General features: G+C 36.3%; 5 protein-coding genes across 5 annotated transcripts; 2 read left to right on the top strand and 3 right to left on the bottom strand.

Moving 5' to 3' along the window:
• Positions 1-116: 116 nt before the first annotated feature.
• On the bottom strand, positions 117-5226 carry LOC145911400 (uncharacterized). The gene has a single exon (XM_082998719.1). It carries the CDS (start codon positions 2960-2962, stop codon positions 134-136), a length of 2829 nt encoding a protein of 942 aa, XP_082854845.1. The 5' UTR covers positions 2963-5226; the 3' UTR covers positions 117-133.
• A 78-nt stretch (positions 5227-5304) lies between these two features.
• On the bottom strand, positions 5305-9295 carry LOC145911399 (uncharacterized). The gene has a single exon (XM_082998717.1). The coding sequence runs from the start codon at positions 8767-8769 to the stop codon at positions 5497-5499; it is 3273 nt and encodes a 1090-aa protein (XP_082854843.1). The 5' UTR covers positions 8770-9295; the 3' UTR covers positions 5305-5496.
• A 1450-nt stretch (positions 9296-10745) lies between these two features.
• LOC145911401 (late secretory pathway protein AVL9 homolog) lies at positions 10746-13690 on the top strand. The gene has a single exon (XM_082998720.1). The coding sequence runs from the start codon at positions 10794-10796 to the stop codon at positions 12837-12839; it is 2046 nt and encodes a 681-aa protein (XP_082854846.1). The 5' UTR covers positions 10746-10793; the 3' UTR covers positions 12840-13690.
• A 2-nt stretch (positions 13691-13692) lies between these two features.
• Positions 13693-19307, top strand: LOC145911398 (focadhesin-like). The gene is made up of 2 exons (XM_082998716.1): positions 13693-18714; positions 18879-19307. Exons 1-2 carry the CDS (start codon positions 13707-13709, stop codon positions 19160-19162), a joined length of 5292 nt encoding a protein of 1763 aa, XP_082854842.1. The 5' UTR covers positions 13693-13706; the 3' UTR covers positions 19163-19307.
• On the bottom strand, positions 19280-20414 carry LOC145911404 (CST complex subunit STN1-like). Its single transcript, XM_082998724.1, has one exon. The coding sequence runs from the start codon at positions 20363-20365 to the stop codon at positions 19280-19282; it is 1086 nt and encodes a 361-aa protein (XP_082854850.1). The 5' UTR covers positions 20366-20414.
• Positions 20415-20585: the final 171 nt, after the last annotated feature.

A 20585-nucleotide genomic window follows, 5' to 3' on the forward strand; every position in this document is an offset into this window, starting at 1 on the left:
CTTGACTCAAATGCAACAAACCAACTAAACAACACACATATGCAAACAACCTTGATACTTCGTTTCATGTTAAGATATTCACAACTGCAACAAACACCGCCACTGTTCAATTCCATCATGCATGTTTATTTAATCACCTCTCCCAGATGTGTAGAATCTCTGTTATGTTCGTGTAAACTATAGATTGTGGTGAATCCTTGCACCATGAGTGGTGTTTTACTTGAGGTAAAATGTTTTCCATCTGTTTGAGAATTTCTAAAGCTGCTTTCAACTGACCCTTGTCCTTCATACCAAGAGCCATTCTTTTAAGATGCCAAAACTTCACTTCCACATTCCTCTCAATGCACAATTTCACCTCTGGGCTTAAAGTGAATTCATCATAATTGTTAATTTGTTGTTGAAGCATATTATTCTTTTTCAAAATCTTTTCCACAAGATCTTTTACTGGTTTATATTTAGCAGCAATACTGAACTCATCTATGATCTGGTTGTTACCAGCAATGGATTGTTCAAAGAATGTGCCATGTTCATATGCTTTTGCTACAGCTGTTAGCAAATTAGTTTTTTTCAAAAAATCTTCTGTAATACGTCCACTTTCAAAATAGTCATCAAGTAAGTCAAGAGCTTCAAGTGGTCTCTGTAAGCTGATCAGACAATTACTCTTCAATATAAAATACACGCTTCTTGTTTCGGGAAGAAAATCCTCTCTCATAGTTTGACATTTCCAGCCTTGGTCCAAAGATGCAATGGCTTCTTCAAATTGCTTCATTCCATGCAAACTTTGACCCAAGTGGAGTAAACAGCTGTTTAAAACAATGTCATTCTCCTCATTAACATGCAACTGTTGCCTTGCTTTTATAACCTCTTCACACACTGATTTACTTTCTTGATATTTTTCCAAGCCATTGAGACATGCCAGGTAATATATCAGTCCTTCCATGTTGTACTGTGTACTGCTTATCCCTTCTATCTTCATTTCCTGGTAAGCCAATCTTAAATACCGAACAGCTTTGTGGTTTCGATTAAGGTAATAGAAACAAGCTCCCATCCCAGTTGTGATTTCTATTTTTTTATTGTCCACACCAGCATTTAAAAAATCATAAAAATTTGCTTTTCTGTACCACTTGAGGGCGTTTTTGTATTTGTGATCGTTCCTCAAACATCTTCCAACATACAAAACTAGCCTGGCAGCCATGTTCATTTCTCCACTAAGTTTTAATAAAGGCAATTCTTTTTTTGCAAGTTGTATGCTCAAGTTAGTTTCTTGGCAATTACCCAAACAATGTAAATGTACTATCAGCAAATAATGTTTCCATACTTCACTTTCATGTAAGTGCTCTTCTTTATACTTTTCAATCCATTTTATTGCATACCTAGGTAGTTGTAATGCAATTGCAAGATGAAGAGCCTGGAAGGGAATTGCACAACTTTCTGCATCAAAAAAACTTTCTGTACTCAACACATTTTTTTCCTGATAACAATTAATGACATAAAACTGCACCGAAGTTGCAATAGTTAAACAATCTACGATTGATTGTGCTCCTAAACCCCTCTCCAGGTCAACTGTGGAAGATGGCAAACCAATATGTAGTGGTTGAAGACGATTGTCTTGTTGAGAAGAAGCCTTGTTGTAAATTCTCAACCTAATTTCACAAGCGACAGCCAGAGAAAACTGTAGTTGTGCATGTTGATCACTGGTTATGATTTGGTGTTGGAGAAGTTCATCAACAATCTTAAAACAGTTTCCTGGAAGACAATCAAAAAGGTTTCCCAAAATCTGAACAAATATGGAGCAGCTACGGTATACAAATCGCTTGATATCCAAATTATTATTTTTTATCACCATCACATGTGTCTTTATCAGGGAGTAGAGTTGACAATCTTTTTCTACCTGCATCATTTTTTCTCTACAAAATACCGGTTTGTATGAAATATTTTTTTCAATTTCTATTTGAAAATTTTTGAAAGTGTTCCTGCTGCCATAAACGAAGCATGTCATTGTCAACATATCTGCCAAGTGATATCCCTCCTTTAAATCTACCTCTGTCTCTAGGTACATTGCCATCTCACTAACTGGTTTGATCAGCTCAGTGATCCATGGCTTCTTCTTTGTTTTTGTTTGTCTTCCTAATGGATTCTTGCTAGCTTGTGGAGCAAACCCATCAGGACAAATCCCACATGGAGTGTATTTATCATAAAACCAGTTGTTTATTTTCATAAATGGATGATTTAAACATGGAATGGCCAAGAACTTAAGGATGGTTTCACCCAATCGAACAAGAATCATTTGAAAAACTGTAGCAAACCATCTGAAATATTCAAGCGTGTTTTCATAATCTTCATCAAGTTGAATGCCATCTTCTAAGACAATAATATTTTCAAAATCAGAATATGGAGTAATTTCTTTCCTGGCAAGAGATCCCATTCCAACCAGTGCAAACTTGCAAGGTGGTTCCCCCATTATGGTAGTTGTGCATGTTGCAATTTGTTGCATTATGTTTTTGTACTGGTTTGTCACAAAATCCTGGAATTCCCTGATGTATTTAACTCTTTGTTTTCGTTGAGCAGCTAGTTCAGTTTCTTTCAAGTCATCACTGATTGGTTTTAACTTTTCCAAGATCTGTTTTGTTGTTTCACGAAACACGTTAATTGCTTGTTTAGCTTCAGCTACAGCATCATCAACCAAACTAGTATCCAACTTAGAAGCATTGGCCAAAGTTAAAATGTGCAAACATAAATCAGTGAGATCCTTTTTAATTTCTTCAACATTATCAGGTTCATGTATAATAGCTGATGTCATCAAAGCAACACTCTGAATGAGGCTGATCTTATCAGGACTCTTCTCTTTGAAAACAAGTCCCAGTTTATGAAGAAGTTTTGCTGATTCTCTGGGATTGATTTCTTCTCCATTTGGTGAACATTCCTTTTTCAGTTCATGAACAATTTTTCGTTCTTTGGCCATTGGTGTGTTTAAATGCAGGAAGGTCACATTATCAGTCTAATTATGTTTAATTTAATTTTATGTGTGCTTGACCAAAATTTAAATATATAAATTTATTTCATTGAAATTTCATATTTTTTTCATGTATGATAGTTGTTGTAGGTTTGGGTTTGTTTATCAAAATGTTTCTCTTTAGTTGTTTTACTCAAAATATCAACATACTGTCTGTAAAATTATCACTAATTGGTCAAATCTGACCACTGTCTGCCACATTTTGCATGTTATTTGCCTGATCTACTTGCAATGAAACATCTTTCCAATGAAACTGTTAGTTACAAGCCAACATACCTCCAAAGAGTTTACACCAGTTAAAATATGATTGCATCATTTAGCTATATTGTAACGTAATTTTACGTTACATAACAATGTGCATTTATGGAAGTAGGTTGCATGGTCAGTAAGTCATTGTTCGGAATTTCTCATCATTGGGTTGGGTAAAGTCATAAGTAGGTCGTCTTGCCGGGCGTGTTCATTTCAAACTGTAGCGTTAGCAACGGTTGTGTATTCACGTGATTTGTGTCCTATGTGTCCTTTCCAACTGTTTTTCAACTGTTTTGGTGTCATATTAATGTTAAGACATGTGTAGTTTCCAAGCAACTGTTGCGTTGTCAAGTGATGTGAGTGGCCAGTTTGAAATGTTTGGTGTGGTAGCTATAAGAGATGAAAGGCGTTTTTAAGACGCTAGAGGTTTTCTTGTGTGACTGTCCTGTATCGTCTTTCAAACGACCTGTCTTTGTTTAACTGTCCGCTGATCGTTGGTCTTTTGTATTTTCGCTCTATATATAAGTGTGCGTGGTTTGCAGTGTGCGCGTGAGTTAGTGGTAACTATTTGTAATTCGGTTTTGTTCAATTCTGTCTGGACGTTTGGGCGTAAATTCACTCAGTTTGGCGTTGGTATAATTGCGCATGTTAATTTCGTATCCAAAATTGTTCGTGGTAAATAAATATTGGTGTAGTGTTTGCATGGAGAGTTAAGTAAAGTCAGGTTAGGAAAACACAACAATTAGAACTCACGTGCGATCTAATGTCAAATGCGCTAATCAAATAGGATTTCCATCGATCATAAATAATATTGTTAAGACCAAATTCGAGACTCATATTTGACATAATAGGTCGCAACAATATGACATCACAAACACATAAAGGTGCCATAAAATTCTCATATCAACAATATTTAATCTTCAGCCCACACTTTCCTAATTTTCCACCCCATAAATATCAATAATGCAATATATATTTATCACAATTGTCTGCGAGGCATGATTAACTGAATGGAAACAAAATTGTATTGCCACTTTCCTGAATGTCGCAAACCATTCTCCCATCACATGACAAGTGTGGAGTCAATATTTGTGTTTGCCAAGTAAAGGAAGGGACCTGGTCAACATTTCTTGTTTTCCAGTATAAAAGTTAATGGATAACTTTAATATTGACCAACATGCAATTGTGAATCTTGTATTGCTGATGCTGACTTCAATCCATTGTGAAAAAAAAATTTTTTCTTAATTTGATTCTTAGAAATATTATAAACCACTTTCAGTTTAATGATTTTATTTGCTATAAAAGAGTGTTTTTCCTATATTGCTCCAATTCCAAATGTGAAAGATCCATTATTTATTTACTTTAATTTCAATACAACAAACGATTTCACAAAAAACGTTTTGAATTTCTGCAACTAGTTTCATTATTATAATATTTGGCAAGAAAAAGTTTTTGAATAGCGTTTTCTGGCAAACTTTAAAAGTTGGTGAGAGTTGAAAACCTCATCAGGAATAACAACCAGTATATCTGCTGTGTACGTTGTCCATGTTATTTACCACATGACACAACAATACCTAAAGAAATCTGGGTGAAATGGTTGAGTTGTAGTTCATTAACTATGTTATTTTTAGAGGAAGTTTGCCCACAAAATCATGTCAACATGTAGATTCCTCGTATTTCTAATTGTGTACATTACAACTCACAAACACTTGCAGTTTGGAATACATGGGCTATATATCTAATGGTGGCAAATATAGAGAATTTTATTCTTTGTAGTTAAAGGTATTTAACATGAGGAAATATTAAAATTTGCTCGAATTGGTTACTTGTTGCTGTTTCTATTTTTTGCAGAATAACTGTCAATTCTGTTAGATTAAAGATAACAAATTAACCCAAATAGTTCAGTGTCCAATGTTTCAGTTGTTCTTTATCAATCTTTTTCTGATGAGACTACAAAATAAACCTATCAAGTCCCACACCAACATAAATCAACATAAAATCATTTTTTGAACTGATACAACTATGTACATTATAACACGACCACATGTCACATGACAAAAACCAAGAAGTGAAAACGTGAAACAAACATAACTAAAATTTCAACATGCCTAATTTTGTATCATAGACCTGCAAGGATGAAACCACCGGTCAAGATCAGCAATTAAAGGGCATTTTTTAAGCAAATGTGGTAGGGTGCATAAACCAATGAAAATAAATTCCTTCAAACTAAATAGTTACTCCAAAAGTCCTTTGATGTACTTTAAATAGTTTGTTACATGAGGATTTGTACAAAATTGTTCGAGATTTAGCGCAGATTTTTTTCTGAGTAAATTTGGTTGTTTCAAATATCGATTTTCAACATTGTAAAATATCGATGGTGAACAGTTGGTTTGAGGAAGTTGTGTTTCACCCAACATTGCTTTACATCGAACATAAGCTGATGCAACTTGTAGGAATCTGGGTTCATTGCAACAGTTGTCATACCAGAACTGACAAAACTTAATTGCATGTTCAGCTGCTTTGATGCATTCTCTGTGGAGTTCACAGCGAAAAAGTTGTTCAACTAGGTGAACTGCAATAAGAAGACTTGTTTCATCTGTATGTGATGTTTGTCCATAGAAAGCATATTTAAAAGCTTTTTTTACATAGATCAAAGCCTCATCATCTTTTTCCTGTTTGTACAAAATCTGTGATATTTGATAATAAACTACTTTCTGCAATCCATGACTATCAACCCAACCATGATTTTGAACTTGTGGCAAAATGATTTCTTGTTTTTTTAAGTTATTTAAAGCTTCTTGCAATTGGCCATTTTCTATCAAGCTGTGAGCCAATCTTCCCAAGTGTAAACATTTCACAACCTTATGTTTTTCCATGCATAACTTCACCTCTGGGCTTAAAGTGGACTCATGATAATGTTCAATTTGTTGTTGAAGTTTCATATTTTTTTGAATGATGTCACTGATTAATTTTCGTCGAGGTTTGGATTGTTTTCCATTTCCAAACATTTCAATAATCTTATTGTTCAACAAAATAGCTGGTTCCAGGAATGTGCATTGCTCTGACACTTCAGCTACATTCCGAAATAATGAGTAGTGTGAGGTAAAATCACTTGTTACATTTTCACTTGCATAATAACCATTCAGCAAATCTAGGGCTTCGGGCTGCCTCTGTAGTTTAATCAAGCATTCACATTTTTCGATAATATATGAGCTTCTTGTTTCTAGTTGAAAATCTTCTTTAATTTTTTCGCACTTCCATGCTCTGTCAAGGTAAACAAGAGCTTCTTCATATTTTTCCAAGCCCATCAAACTGCCACCCAATTGCATTAACATGGTGTTTATGAACACATCAGTATCTTCGTCAACATGTAATTTGGATCTTGCATTTAGGGCTTCTTCACATACTGATTTAGCTTTTTCAAATTTTTGTAGACGATTAAGACAAACAACATAATGACCAATTATTTCAAAATAATCTAAGTCATCTCCTTTTGTTTCCATCACAGCTCCCATATTTTCATATGCGAACCTCAAATATTTTATTGCTTTTTGGTTACGTTTAAGTTTTTTAAAGCAATCTCCCATTCCACGGTTAATATTTACCAAGTCTGTGTTGAACCATTTAGAAATGCCAAAAAAATAATAGAAATTAGCCTTTCTGTACCACTTCAAGGCTTGCTTGTATTTTTTTAGTTCTACCAAGCACCGACCACACACAATACATAGCTCAGCAGCTATTTCCATCAATCCATGTGTTCTGGCAATGGGTAAATTCTTTCTAATAAGTTGTACACACCTGCTGTATTCTCCACATCCTCTTAAACAATCCAAATATGTAACCAGCATTAATAATTCTTCAAAAATGTTTTGACACAAGTGTTTATTCTCCTTTGTCCATTTGATTGCAAATCTGTACAGTTTAAGTGCATATGCAATATTTTGGGCCTGACAACATGTTTCTGGTACAAAATGATATAAATCGCTATAACTTATGGCAGGCTCAAAACATGTGTCAATATAAACCTGTAGTTGTGAAGCAGTAACCAAACAATCCACAATGGCCCGAGCTCCAATGCTTTGCTCTAAATCATTAACACAAGATGGCAATCCAACAAACAATGGTTGAATGCGATTATCTTGTTGAGAAGAAGCCTTGCTGTAAATTCTCAACCTAATTTCACAAGCGACAGCCAGAGAAAACTGTAGTTGTGCATGTTGATCACTGGTTATGATTTGGCGTTGGAGAAGTTCATCAACAATATTAAAACAGTTAATGGGGGTGCAATTATACAAACGACCCAAAACCTGAATAAACAGGGTGGAACTTCTGTATGCAAACCTTTTGATATCTAATATGAGTTCAACAGACTTATCAAGACGTGTTTTAAGTAAAGAATACAGTTGCATATCTCTTTCCAACTGCTGTTTATATGTGGTGTTAAATACAGGAGTGCCATTTAGACTTTTTGTTATTCTTTTCTGAAAAAAGTCATATGTTGTCACATTTCCATACACAAAACAAGTTTGAGTCAACATGTCTGCCAAGTGATACCCTTCCTTTAAATCTTCTTCAGTATCCAAGAACCTAACCATCTCACTAACTGGTTTGATCAGCTCAGTGATCCATGGCTTCTTCTTTGTTTTTGTTTGTCTTCCTAATGGATTCTTGCTAGCTTGTGGAGCAAACCCATCAGGACAAATCCCACATGGAGTGTATTTATCAAAAAACCAGTTGTTTTCTTTGTTAAATTGATCATTTAAACATGGAATGGCCATAAACTTGAGGATGGTTTCACCCAATCGAACAAGAATCATTTGGAAAACTGAAGCAAACCATCTGAAGTATTTCAATTTGTTTGCATAATTTTTATCAAGTTGAATGCCCTCCTCTAAGACAATGATATTTTCAAAATCAGAATATGGAGTAATTTCTTTCCTGGCTAAAGATCCCATTCCAACCAGTGCAAACTTGCATGGTGGTTCCCCCATTATGGTAGTTGTGCATGTTGCAATTAGTTGCATTACTTCTGTGTATTGTTTGGTGACGTAATCTTGTAATCCTCTGATGTATTTAACTCTCTGCATTCTGACTTCAGTAAGTTCATCTCCCTTCAAGTCATCACTGATTGGTTTCAAACTTTTTAGTTTCTGTTTTGTTGTTTCACGAAACACTTTAATTGCTTGTTTAGCTTCAGCTACTGCTTCATCAACCAAACTAGTATCCAACTTTGAAGCATTGGCCAAAGTTAAAATGTGCAAACATAAATCAGTGAGATCCTTTTTAATTTCTTCAACATTATCAGGTTCACGTATAATAGCTGATGTCATCAAAGCAACACTCTGAATGAGGTTGATCTTATCAGGACTCTTCTCTTTGTACACAAGTCCCAGTTTATGAAGAAGTTTTGCTGATTCTTTTGGGTTGATTTCTTCCCCATTTGGTTTACACTGATTTCTCAGTTCTTCAGTAATGCTTTGTTCATTTAGCATTATATTGTAAAGCATTTAAGTGCTTCTCCTTAGTTGTAAATCATGACAGCTGAGATATATGTCATAAGACATTGCGATTACACTTCATTTTTCATAGCCTTTCCTGCCTGTAACTGCAACATGATACAACACAATATAATGATGGCATACCAACTACTAAGTTATGTGCAATAAATACTGACTTTATTAAAGTCTGGCCGATACAAATATGATGCTGACTTAATCATATTTGTTACTAATCTAACCAGTTTATAGCAACAGGATATCACAAATTTGAGCTCAAAATTTTGGTGCAGAAGTTTAGATACATATACAAAGCTTTTTAGGTGTTATAAGCACATGAAAATTGATCTAAATAACAAATTAATGACACACATAGTTTGTTTCATCAAATTGGATTATGACATTTAAAGAAGTGTTTACTTCCCTTACAAAATGTTATGTACATTTTTACATCACATATATCTGCCATGAAACAACTTGCACTAAAACATAGAATAAAATAAGATAGTTTATAGCCCAGTCAACTTGACACATTAAATTACAACCATTAACTACAGTGAAGACAACATCAAACTTCAACTAACTTTTTAAAGTGTTGGCAATTCAACTGATGAAATCATCCTTTTTACAGTTTAAAGGATCTTTTCCTTTTGACCAACCTCTCCATTGTTGTTGTAATGATATCAGCATCCTTTGTGCTTTTGTGTGAACAAAAGCTCACAATACATCCCTGTAAAGCAGTACACAATTAAATGAGATGATTTTCAATGAGATGATTGACAAAGTTTTTGAATTAATTTTTTATCTTCATAAAATTTTTTGGTAAAAATGTAAATAAAAATACACTTCAAAGTTGTGACGCAGCAATAAATTGAATAAGTGACTTTTAAATTGCAACTTTTACCTGCTAGAAGAAACACCTTTCAACTTTGTTAAGTAACATAAAAGTCAGGTATAACTTTTGTATTATAATTAACCACTGATTTTGTGGGGATTTATGATAACTAAAAAAGCATATATTTTAACAACCAGCAAAGTTTTGCAACAGACTGCAAACAAAGGCAAAACAGTCACATAATAATTGATATTGTACACAAGAATTCCACACACATGCATTGAACATTTTGAGCAACTCAGCCTTAGTGGTAATGACTAATGAGGAGGCAGACGATTGCACTTGGATGGGTTCTAATCGGCCGTGTCGGCCCCTGGTTGGCCAAAGCAAAACCCATAAAAACAAAAACGCCCGTTTCACAGAACGTCTCTATGATCTATTTTGACGGACTTACGGCGTTTTGAGGACAGTTCAATAACACTGGATAAGTGGTTGAGATCGTCTGCTGAAAACGCGATAATCAAACCATGCGATCTTGTTGGTGATCGCACGTGGAGCTGGCAGGATAGGAACAAAACTTGTAGGTCTTTAAATATAGTTAGTTTGGCAGCTCGTCAAAACAAACATAATGCAGACAGATCTTTCTTGTAAGTGCATGGTATGCAATTTTTATTCATACGTTTTAAAAATTTGTGTTGCGCTCATCCGGTTGTAGCGTCAAAAGTGGTTTTCGGTAGATACTTTTACACCGGGGCACAAAGTTTTTTCCAAACTTGATCCACATATAAGCCTATGTAACATAGAAATCTGTGCGAATATTAACGCTACGATTTCGTGTAGTATTTCAACTTAAATATATAAACAAAAATAACAGGCGGTTGCCCTGTTCACGCCTAATCATTAAAATTCGCACAGATTTCTGTTTTACACAGACTTATATGTGGGTCAAGTTTGGAAAAAACTTTGTGCCCCGGTGTAGTAGTATTTTCCGTGGTTTTCAGTAAAAAGCAAAGAACTGGATTTTTGGTTTGGGTTTATCGTTTAAGAAGTAAACACCGCGGAAGTATAAGCTAGTTGAACCTTATTGGTTTAATTGTGGGTGTATGAACTTTTTTTATGTCACACGTTAATAGATTTTGATTGTGTAAAGGTTTTTTGTGGTTTTTGAAATGTGACTCTAAATTAGGGCGATGGTAATTAAATGTTGTTAAGTATGGAACAGAATCTGAACGACAAAGCGGTTCTGCATGTTGTTGTTGTTGGCTTCCACCACAAAAAAGGATGTCAGGTTGAATATTCCTACCCACCACTGATTGAAGGAGATGAACACAATTCAACGAATATTCCTGATGAATGGAAATATCTGCCCTCGTTAGCATTACCTGATGGAGCTCACAACTATAATGAAGACACTATATATTTCCACCTACCACCGAGAGAAGGATATGAGAGGCAGACAACTGTGTTTGGAGTGTCATGTTACCGTCAAATTGCAACTGAACTTTTAAAGCGCAAAGATGCGGAAATAACGCGGGGAACTGTACAAAAAAGCGTTGTGGTTTTGAGCCAAAAGCCTCTGTATGGAATACTGAATGCTAAACTTCACATGATTACACAAGCCTACTTTGAAGAGAAGGATTTTTCCAAGATTGACATTCTCAGAGAATTGTTTGACCACATTAACTTGTCTATGAGCAGAATTGATGAATCACAAAGATTTCTAGATTTATCCGCAAGGACTTTAGTTGCGAAGTTTAATCACCAAATTGTAATGTTGTTTAAGTTAATTCTTCTTGAGAGACGAGTACTTTTTTATACTTCACCTGTGAAGAACCTCGTTGGTGGAATGATGGCTCTTCTATCACTGTTTCCCAGTATGATTGATAAGGGTTTGCAGCATTCAACGGAGCCGTACTGCAAATACATTGCACGCCTCAACATCTCTGAAAAGATGGAGGAAGATAATGAGTTAAACAATAAAGAAATTGACTTATGTCAAAATGGTGAGGCAGGTGACAAGAAGGATTCAAAAGACATCTCGGAACCTGTTAAAAGTGAACCAACTGCTCAAATAAGTGTAGTGAATCTAGATAACAATTTGAACAAGAATGAGGTAAACAATGAATTGGTCATGTCAGAAAACAAGCACAGGATTTTAAGTGAAACTGGAAGCACTTCAAGTCTTTGGTCAGTCACCTCTGATAAAGCTATGGAAGTTGCACAAAATATTTCAACAGGAATTGAATCACTTACCTCAGTAGTAAGCACAGCATTCTACAACAGCCATGAGACTGTTGATACAATGGGATGGTCGGGAACACACGACATAGAAGATGACGATGACGCCATGGTTCCTGGATTTGGAAATGCACGACTTGAGATCAAGACAGATTCTCCTGCCAAAACCTCCAACCCTAATTTACCACAAGAATTAATCATTGAGAGGGGTGAATCTGTTACAAAGCCGAGATCTTCCACAATGCTAAGCATGTTAAAGATGGACGGTTATTTATCCCCACTTGAATGTGATTCATTTGGATTTCCCTTGTCTGTATTCACACGAGGTTACATTTGTTTACCATATGTTGCCTTACAACAACACAGTGACCTCATGGATAACCTCGAACGTGGCTATGTCATTGGGGCCACCAACATTCTCTTCAAGTCCAACCCTAACCTTGCAGATGTTGTGGTTGACCTTGAGGAGTCGACCTTGGAAGTCAGAGATGCAAATCTGAAGCGTTTGATTCACCTCTCAGCTGCTGATCTCAGGTTCGCACAACATTTGGTTGACAACGTGACGGAAGAATCCAACAGTTTTGAGACAACAGGTTGGGAAGGGGGGAACGAATGGATCCAAGCACAATTTCTTGAGTACTTGCTCACTCTGCTTGCGATCTCAACAGAAGTGAATGCTAATCCTAAAGACATGCACGATTTTAATGAATCCTTTATTGCTGCCTGGAAACAAACTCAAAACTACAAGATTTGGTCGAGTAAAAGTTATCCTTCTTTGTCAAAAATTAAGCCATTGCATCCACACCAAGCTCAGTACTCTGTGAGCGACATGAGATTGCGGTTGCATCATAATCTGCAAAGTACAGACCGGGGTAGGAAAATTGAAGATGCCATGAGCAGTGCAAACCAAGCAGTGGCGAACACTGGAAAGTTTATGGGGTCAGCGTTAGTCTCAGCAAAATCTAGCGTAACTTCCTGGTGGACAAACAGATCAAAAAACTCAACTTAAATATACTGCATACTATTTTTATGTATAGTTTAGTTGTATACAGATGCTTGTGCTGTAGGAAATGTAGTGCAATAATATGTTGGTGTACTTTATTGTAGTGGTCATATGTGTATTGCATGAAATACTGTCTGCATTTTAACTTGGCTCCAAATTGTTTGAAGTTCACTATTTGTAAAACATGTAACAGCAAAAGTTGACTTAAGTCAGTTTGGATATAAATGCTTTACTTTTTGTCATCGCTGCATTGGTTATTGCCAAACAGTAAATCTGTTCAGGCTTTTTTTTGACATGCACAAGCAAAACACTTAAGGTACATATATGTATGTAAGCAATAAAAACAAGCAATTCACTTAATTATCGATATTTCTCTTATTTCATATAATTATGTAACAATGTGTTTGGAAAACTCTTTCTCATGTTAAAAAATTGCTTGCAAACAAGAATTACAATAACATTTAAAATAGGTTAATTTATTTATTTTTTTGAAAGCAATTTAAATACATTTGCTGCTAGCACTTTAATCAGTGCCTATTTCTTTTTGGACCGAATACGTTCTTGTAAGTTTTCTCTGCCACTCTCAGTTATTCCTGTCTCTGCTCCACTGTTGTTTTCTTTTCCCGCAGTTTGTTTTTCATCTTTTATGAAAATAATTGAAGCAAATTTGTGTTGGAAACTTAATGTTTAGTGCTAGTTGCTGTAATTTGGCAATAAATCTTTAAGCTTGGTAACATGTGGTTTTGTCATGATAACAAATGAATACATGTATTGAGTTCACATACATGATAGTAATTACATTTCAAACAGGAAATAATGTTTATTTCACTTGGAAGTTTGACTTTCTTCTGTTGTTTTAGGTTATAGGACACAATGAATTTGGCAAAACACAAAACAAACTCTGCTTTATCTCAATCTGTCAACTTAACATTGAGGTCTTGCATCGAATGCTGGTCATCTGAAAAACCACAAGACAGTCTTAACTCTTTGTGGCAAATTCTAGAGACTTCTGATGAAGGTGTTGTGCAACAATGTGTTTGTGAAGCAATAAAGACCCTTGTGAAATCACAAAAGTTAACCACAGATCTTGTTATGAACAGAATAGTTACATACATTCCATGTTGCAAAAAGGTGGATTGGCTTGTCCATTTGGTTGCTGACCTTTTGTTTGTGGTGTTGAAAACAAATACAGAAGTTTGTGGGAATTGCAAAATGTTACAATATTCATCACATTATAACCTCTGGCAGAAACCTCATCCATTTATTTCAATGATAAATTCATGTCCCAAAAGTTCAATGGTCGTCATTAAAGAGTTCCAAAGACTTTTGTTTGCTTGTAAAACCATGGCAACTGAAATTTCCTCAAACAACATCCTGCAGTTATTCAAACCTTATGTTCTCTATGTAGTTTGTAACCCCATTAATGAAAGTCCAGTTATCTTCCAGACAGCAGCAATGTTCCAATGTTTGCTGAATAATGCTGAGTCAGCATGTGACACAATTTGCAAAGATAAATCGCACAACTCAACCCTTTTTCACATTCTACTTCAGTCAGTGTCATTTATGGCCGACACAGATAATAACATGCACCTCTTCCTACAATTATATAGATGGATCACAACTAATTCTGTGTCCGGTGGTAATGTGAATTACATACCACATTCCAGACTGTTTTTGATTACTGTGAGTTTGTGTTACAGTGTGATTGAGAAGCCAGAAGCTGAAACACTTGCACTTGTAATGTTGGAATTACTTAAAACTGCCCCTTCTTTAACTCAACTACCAACATTAAGTCTTTCTTTATCACACCTGCTCAGTCTATCTCCTCCTGCAACAGCACTAGTGCTGCTAAAAGTAATAATTGAGTTTGTTCAGTTGTCATCCTGGAAGAATTTTGATGATATCATAAAAGTGGAGAGTTTGCATTTATTGAAGGTGAGTCTGCTCCAGATGGTTTTCAATAAACATTATGTTGGCTTCACAAACTGCTCAAAACCTCTTGCAAAATGTTTGGAATTGGTTACCGAAGAAATTGGAAAGTTTCCACCGCTTACAACAGTGGAAAATCATACCATGTTTGATCAATTGGAATCACTTTTACCCAATGATTATTTATCTTGTGTTCAAGCAACAATGCACCTTTTCTTTAAATGTCACCTACTGCAGATGGTTGAACATCTTATGCCATTTTCTATAGTTCCCCAATTGGCTACAATATTGGTCTGCTCCAATTTACTGTCAACCAGCAACGCTGATGTTTCGCAAACACTCGATAATTTGGATTTCCTTCTAGAAAGAGGTTGTGAAATTTCAGTAATTGTCCTTCCATGTTTGCTGAACGTGCTTCGCAATCAACAAAACCCAAATGTAATTCAAAAACTTGTGTATTTTCTTCCCAAATTAGCCGGCCAATCGTCGATGGGGCCAATAATTCGAACTATTCAGATATTGTCACAACACCAGGCACTCAGAACAGTTGCGACTTATGTCATGTTTAAACTCTGGGAAAAACAAAACAGATGCTTCCCATTTTTGCACAGAATGCTCATGGCATCGTCTTTTAGTCATGACAGTCTTTCTAAACTCGAGTCTGCTTCAGTAAACTCTATTATTTTGAGAGACGTATGCCGTCTGCAGCCACATAAACATGTTGGTGACATGCTCAAACTTTCAACAGTTTACCTAAAAGAAGGATCACCCATGACTACAAATATTGTTCTGGATGCAATTTACCATTTATGTGCAAATGAAGCAGTCGATATTATGTCTGTATGGGTAAACATAAGGAAGTATGTTATGGGAATACAAACACCACTAGTGATCTGCTCCATATTGAGACTGTTTTCACTGATACCCAAACTTGAGTCGGGTTCTGATGAGTTTTTGCAATTTAAAGAGGAATGTTTGCACTGGATTTGGAAAAAAGTTGAAAGTGAAAATTTGTTTGTTCGGGGTTCGAGTCTTGTGTCTCTCGCTCATTTCTCCCGAGAGGATTTTAAAGTGAAACACATTCCCGAGGTTCACAGGCCAGAACTTCCACCACCTGTCGAGGGACAAACTGAGGAAGAATGTGAAAAAATGTTTTTAGAAAAACCAGCAACAGGGGAGAGCCTTGTGAATATTGCTCTGTCATCGCGATGCTCAGATGAGCAGACACAATATTTTCTTGCTTCTTTACTCAATGAGGAATTGGACAATTTACCGAGGGACATAAAACACAGAGCACTTGCAGCAGATAAATCTAAATCAAATCCAGCTGTGTTAAATGCAGTTCCATTGTTTATGTTACGAATGTATGAAAGAAACAAACAACCAAACTTGAAAGTCAGTTATGCATCAGCTTTACTTATGTGCTATAACCCGCAGTGTGAGATCGATAAAGCTGGAAATCTTGTTTCAAGAAGTTTGGTTGCTCGAGGAAGAAACTTTACTCAAATACTTCAAGCTCTGCTTTCTGAAGTCACAGTGGATTTGAAACAGTGGAATTCCAGCATGCAGGCCGTCATATCATGGAGGTTGTTTATTGGGAGATGTTTTAAAGCTTTGGTGGAAAGTAGAAGAACTGAACTTAATCTTCAACTGAAACAGAAAAGTTGCCAAGAAGATGATGATGTTGAACACAAACTTGCAACCTGTGAGCTTTCATGCAGAGACAAACTCACTGATATTCTGAAGACTGCATCGAAAGGGTCGCCCAGTATGCAAGGAAATGCAATTTATGCTTTGGCAGGGTTAATCCACACTGTAAAGACTTTCAAACTTGAATCAGAAGAAGATCACAAGACTGTAAACACAGAATCTGGATTTCTAAATAATGATCATTGGACAGTTATGGCTGCCAACACCATACTTAGCATCGCAGATTCAAGCTACATTTCCAAGGGTAGAATATTCAGTTGGTGTCAGTACAGGTCAGTATCAGGGGTTGGGGAGCTGACCACATCACAACTTGGAAAGTCTTGTGCAGTTTATTCCCTCCACACACTTGTGCCTTTACTACTTCCCAAGTACACGTCAATTGTTGTTTCAATACTTTCCATGTTACAGAAACATCACACAGAACTTTTTAGTATGGATGCAGACTTGAACCTAACCCTTAACCTTGCACTGGGAATTTCCTTTGGTCAAGTTTTAAGTGAAGTTTTCCAAATTGAAGCTGGGAGGGCAGATTGTGAAGAACTTAATACGAAAGCAAGGGAGTGTTGCAAAACTTTGTCACAAACATTTCACCAGATAACGAAATTGGTGGAGGATGGAGATTGTGAGTTTGATAGTGTCGGACACACTGGGATGGTTGTGGGTTTGGGATGTTTCTACTCAAGTTCACTTGTTTCAGTGGAAAGTGCTTTAAATGCTGAAGCACGCCATGGGTTAAACTTCCTGGAAAAACTACTTGAATCATCAGAGGACAGTTCACTCTCTTTTGTACATGCCTTGTGCACTTCAATATCCTGGGTTGCCATAACGGGCCTTCAGGCAAAGGTTATTAATGTCGATCACGCTAACAGACTTCTCACACAAGTACAACAGAGATGGAAAGAAAACCAGAGCAATGTTGGTTTATCCAAAGTGCTCAGCTTGTTGTCACATTGCATGGCTAGTGAAGAGATAGATGAAGCAAAACAACTTCATGAGGAATTATACAACAAGTGGCTTGCAGTAGTTGGAAAAGAAAGAGCTCCAACAAGACAGAAATTAGCTGCCATGCACGGCCTTGCTGGGCTTATTGGCTGTGGAACTCTGATGGTTAAAGCGGATAAAAGTTACAGTTTAAACAAACTTTCACAAGTTGTAAAGGTTTTGCAAGACTTGGTAAAAAACGGCAAGGATGTTGGAGTCACTGGAAATGCAATTCTTCTGTTGGGTGGGATTTATTTGTCGTCTCAAACTGTCAAAAAATCATCAGGGACTTTCCCAACTTCCTTTAGTTATTTGCCAGAATCTAGTGTTTTAAAACCTTTGTTTAACTTTCTACTAAATGAAAAGAAATGCAGCAGCAATTTACAAGTGGTGTTGGCTTCATTTGTTGAGATGTCTGGGCATTCCTCTGCTTATCCGCCAGTCAACTGGAGTCCATGCTTTTCTGATATGCTGGGGATGAATGAGGTTTGTCAAAAAGCTTGTCTTCAGATTTGTTCAAGCGGCTTTACTGAAAATTCGAGTCTTGCAAATACTTTAACATCGTGGTCACAGGTTACTTCCATAGAAAGGCTTGGGATTCCTTCTCAGTGTCACATCTACAGACACCTTCCTAATGTTGTAAAGTACCTTCCAGAAGCAAAACTGGCAATGTTGCTAAAAACTTACTCAACAAAAGCTTTAGATTCCTCTCTATGTGATGATGTACTGAAAGGTCTTGCTGCGTCACTGCATGTTAAGGACCTTCCTTCAGAAACAACAAGACTTCTACAAGATTGTGTCAAGGATTTGTATTCAGTACTTCCATTGGTAGATGATAAAATTGTGGAATTTGAATCATGGAATTTATTATCAGAATGTGTTGGGGAATGTTCCAACTGTGAGATGCTGATATCAGTTGACCAAACTTATCATGATGAAATGATTATTGTGAAGTCTCTGTTTGTGAAATTAAGTTTAATTAATAGTGAGATAAAAACAATTGACTGGGTTTTTACGACATTACTCAAGTGTTCCTCAATGAAAGAAGAAACAAATAAAAAACTAGCATTGTGGGTATTATTCAGTCTTTCCAAAAATTGGAAATCATCAACGAATGGAAATTTGAGTGAAGCAAAATGTATTGAAGGGTTACAGGAATACCTGGGAATCCTAAACAGCCTTGAAGTTGTCAACCTTGAATTCATGGTGAAGGCACTAGCTGTGATGGTTTTGTCACTTTGCAAACAACCAATAGATGCTGGTAAGTAAGGTGACATTTTGTGGCATTTACTTATTTTTGACAAATATTGTTTTACAAAAACCATTGCTTGAGAATATATATTTTTTATTCATTTAAAAACTGTTGTGCAGTGTGTTTGCTGTAGTAGTTTGGTGAATAGTAATATATTAAACTGTTTTGTGCAGATCCATTAGATCAAAGTTTGCAACATGATGCAATGCCAAACTTTCTATGGGAGAACATCCTGACACTGCTTTCTCCTTCAACTTCACTTCTGTTGTCGACATCTCCCTGGAAGGAAAAACTCACTGGGGTCGTGATAGACTGGCTCCTCAAGGTTACGACCTTGAACATAAAATCTGCAACTAGGCGTTGCCTTGCTCATGCATTGCTGGGTCTCAGGAACAGCAAGTATTATGCCAGAACTATGGTTTGGACAACCGCCGTTTCAAACTTGTTCCATTTATAATTTCCAACACAACGTTTCATAGAAATTTTAAAACGGTGATACCAGGATAGAAATCAAACAATAATAAAAGAAAGCAAAAAGTCTTTACGCGATAAGTAAAACAAGCAAACTACACAATTATAATGATTTCCTGTGTTTTATCAAGTACTCCATTGCAACTTGCATGACATGTGGTGCATATTGGCTGGCTTTGATAAACCTGAATTCTGGTGAATTTAACTTACTTAAAACTTGAAAACTTTTCACTGTAGTTTGTGATTTTTTGAGTTCTTTAACTGCTTGCTCCACAGCCAGTAGCAATTTTGCACACTTGTTTGTAATAAAATAAGTTGCATCCATTTGTTCATTCTTAGTGATTGCTTCATGCAGATAGCACTTCTGTTTGAACAGATTACCTTGTGTAATGTGGAAGTGTAAAGCTCCACACAATGACCTTGTCCCAATCTGGTTTCTTAAATGTTGGTTGAGGGCAGTTTTGTTTGCATCAAACTTTGGTTTTATTTCCCTGCAACTTTCAGTAATGATGAGTTGGATTTGAGAATCTTCCAGCAACTCAAAACCACGAAATCTTTCAGGAAATGTTGAGGTTTCGCTAAATAAAAATTCTTCGAGCAAAAGTTGAAGTTTTGGTCGTAGGAAATGTTCAGCTTCACGCACCAGCAGAGCTTTTATTGCAGCTTTCATTTTTTTGTCCACATTAAAGTTTTTGTCGTAAAATAATTCATACAATTTAGCTTGACTCTGTATGTGCTCCAACCATATGTTGTCTGATTGATTTCTATCCTCCAATACTTCCCACTTACAGTTTGTGATGTAAATGCTTTCACTCCAAAGACCTCGCTTCAAAGCTCCAACAATGTGAACCAAGTTACCCAAGTTTACTTTTGAAGGGTTTCCGAATCTTTGATGCAAAGTTTGTGACAGATCAGTTTCAACAGAACAATCAACTCCTTCATAAATTGGAAGGAAGCAACTCACTGCTCCCGTGCCGTCGTCAACAATGCATTGGAGAGCATCTTCCTTTCGCTTCACTTCCGTTATCACTCCAACCACATCAACACGTGTAACTGGGTGACCATTGTGGGAAAACAGCACCTTGCTCTGCAATACTGATTCCAGTTTAGCGACGTGGCACAGAAACAACTTGACTGGAGTGTTAAACAGAGGATCCAGACCCACGCACTGAACCGAAAGCTCAGCCATAACTAAAATTTTTAAAAAAATAGTAAAGTGCTCTTCATCGTCATAATAAAAGCCCAAATTTAGCTTTAACTACAACCACAATCCTATGTAACATGACATACGAACATAGCGATTGTGAAAAGTGACGTTTCGTATCTTCAAGATATTAAAAACTTTTTCTTCCGGGAAATACCCATTGGTGGGTGGTAAATGTAGCGTTTTGTTGCAAGTTGATGATGTT

The sequence above is a fragment of the Ascidia mentula genome, chromosome 8, assembly GCF_947561715.1.
Source record: "Ascidia mentula chromosome 8, kaAscMent1.1, whole genome shotgun sequence".
Taxonomy (NCBI): Eukaryota; Metazoa; Chordata; class Ascidiacea; order Phlebobranchia; family Ascidiidae; genus Ascidia; species Ascidia mentula.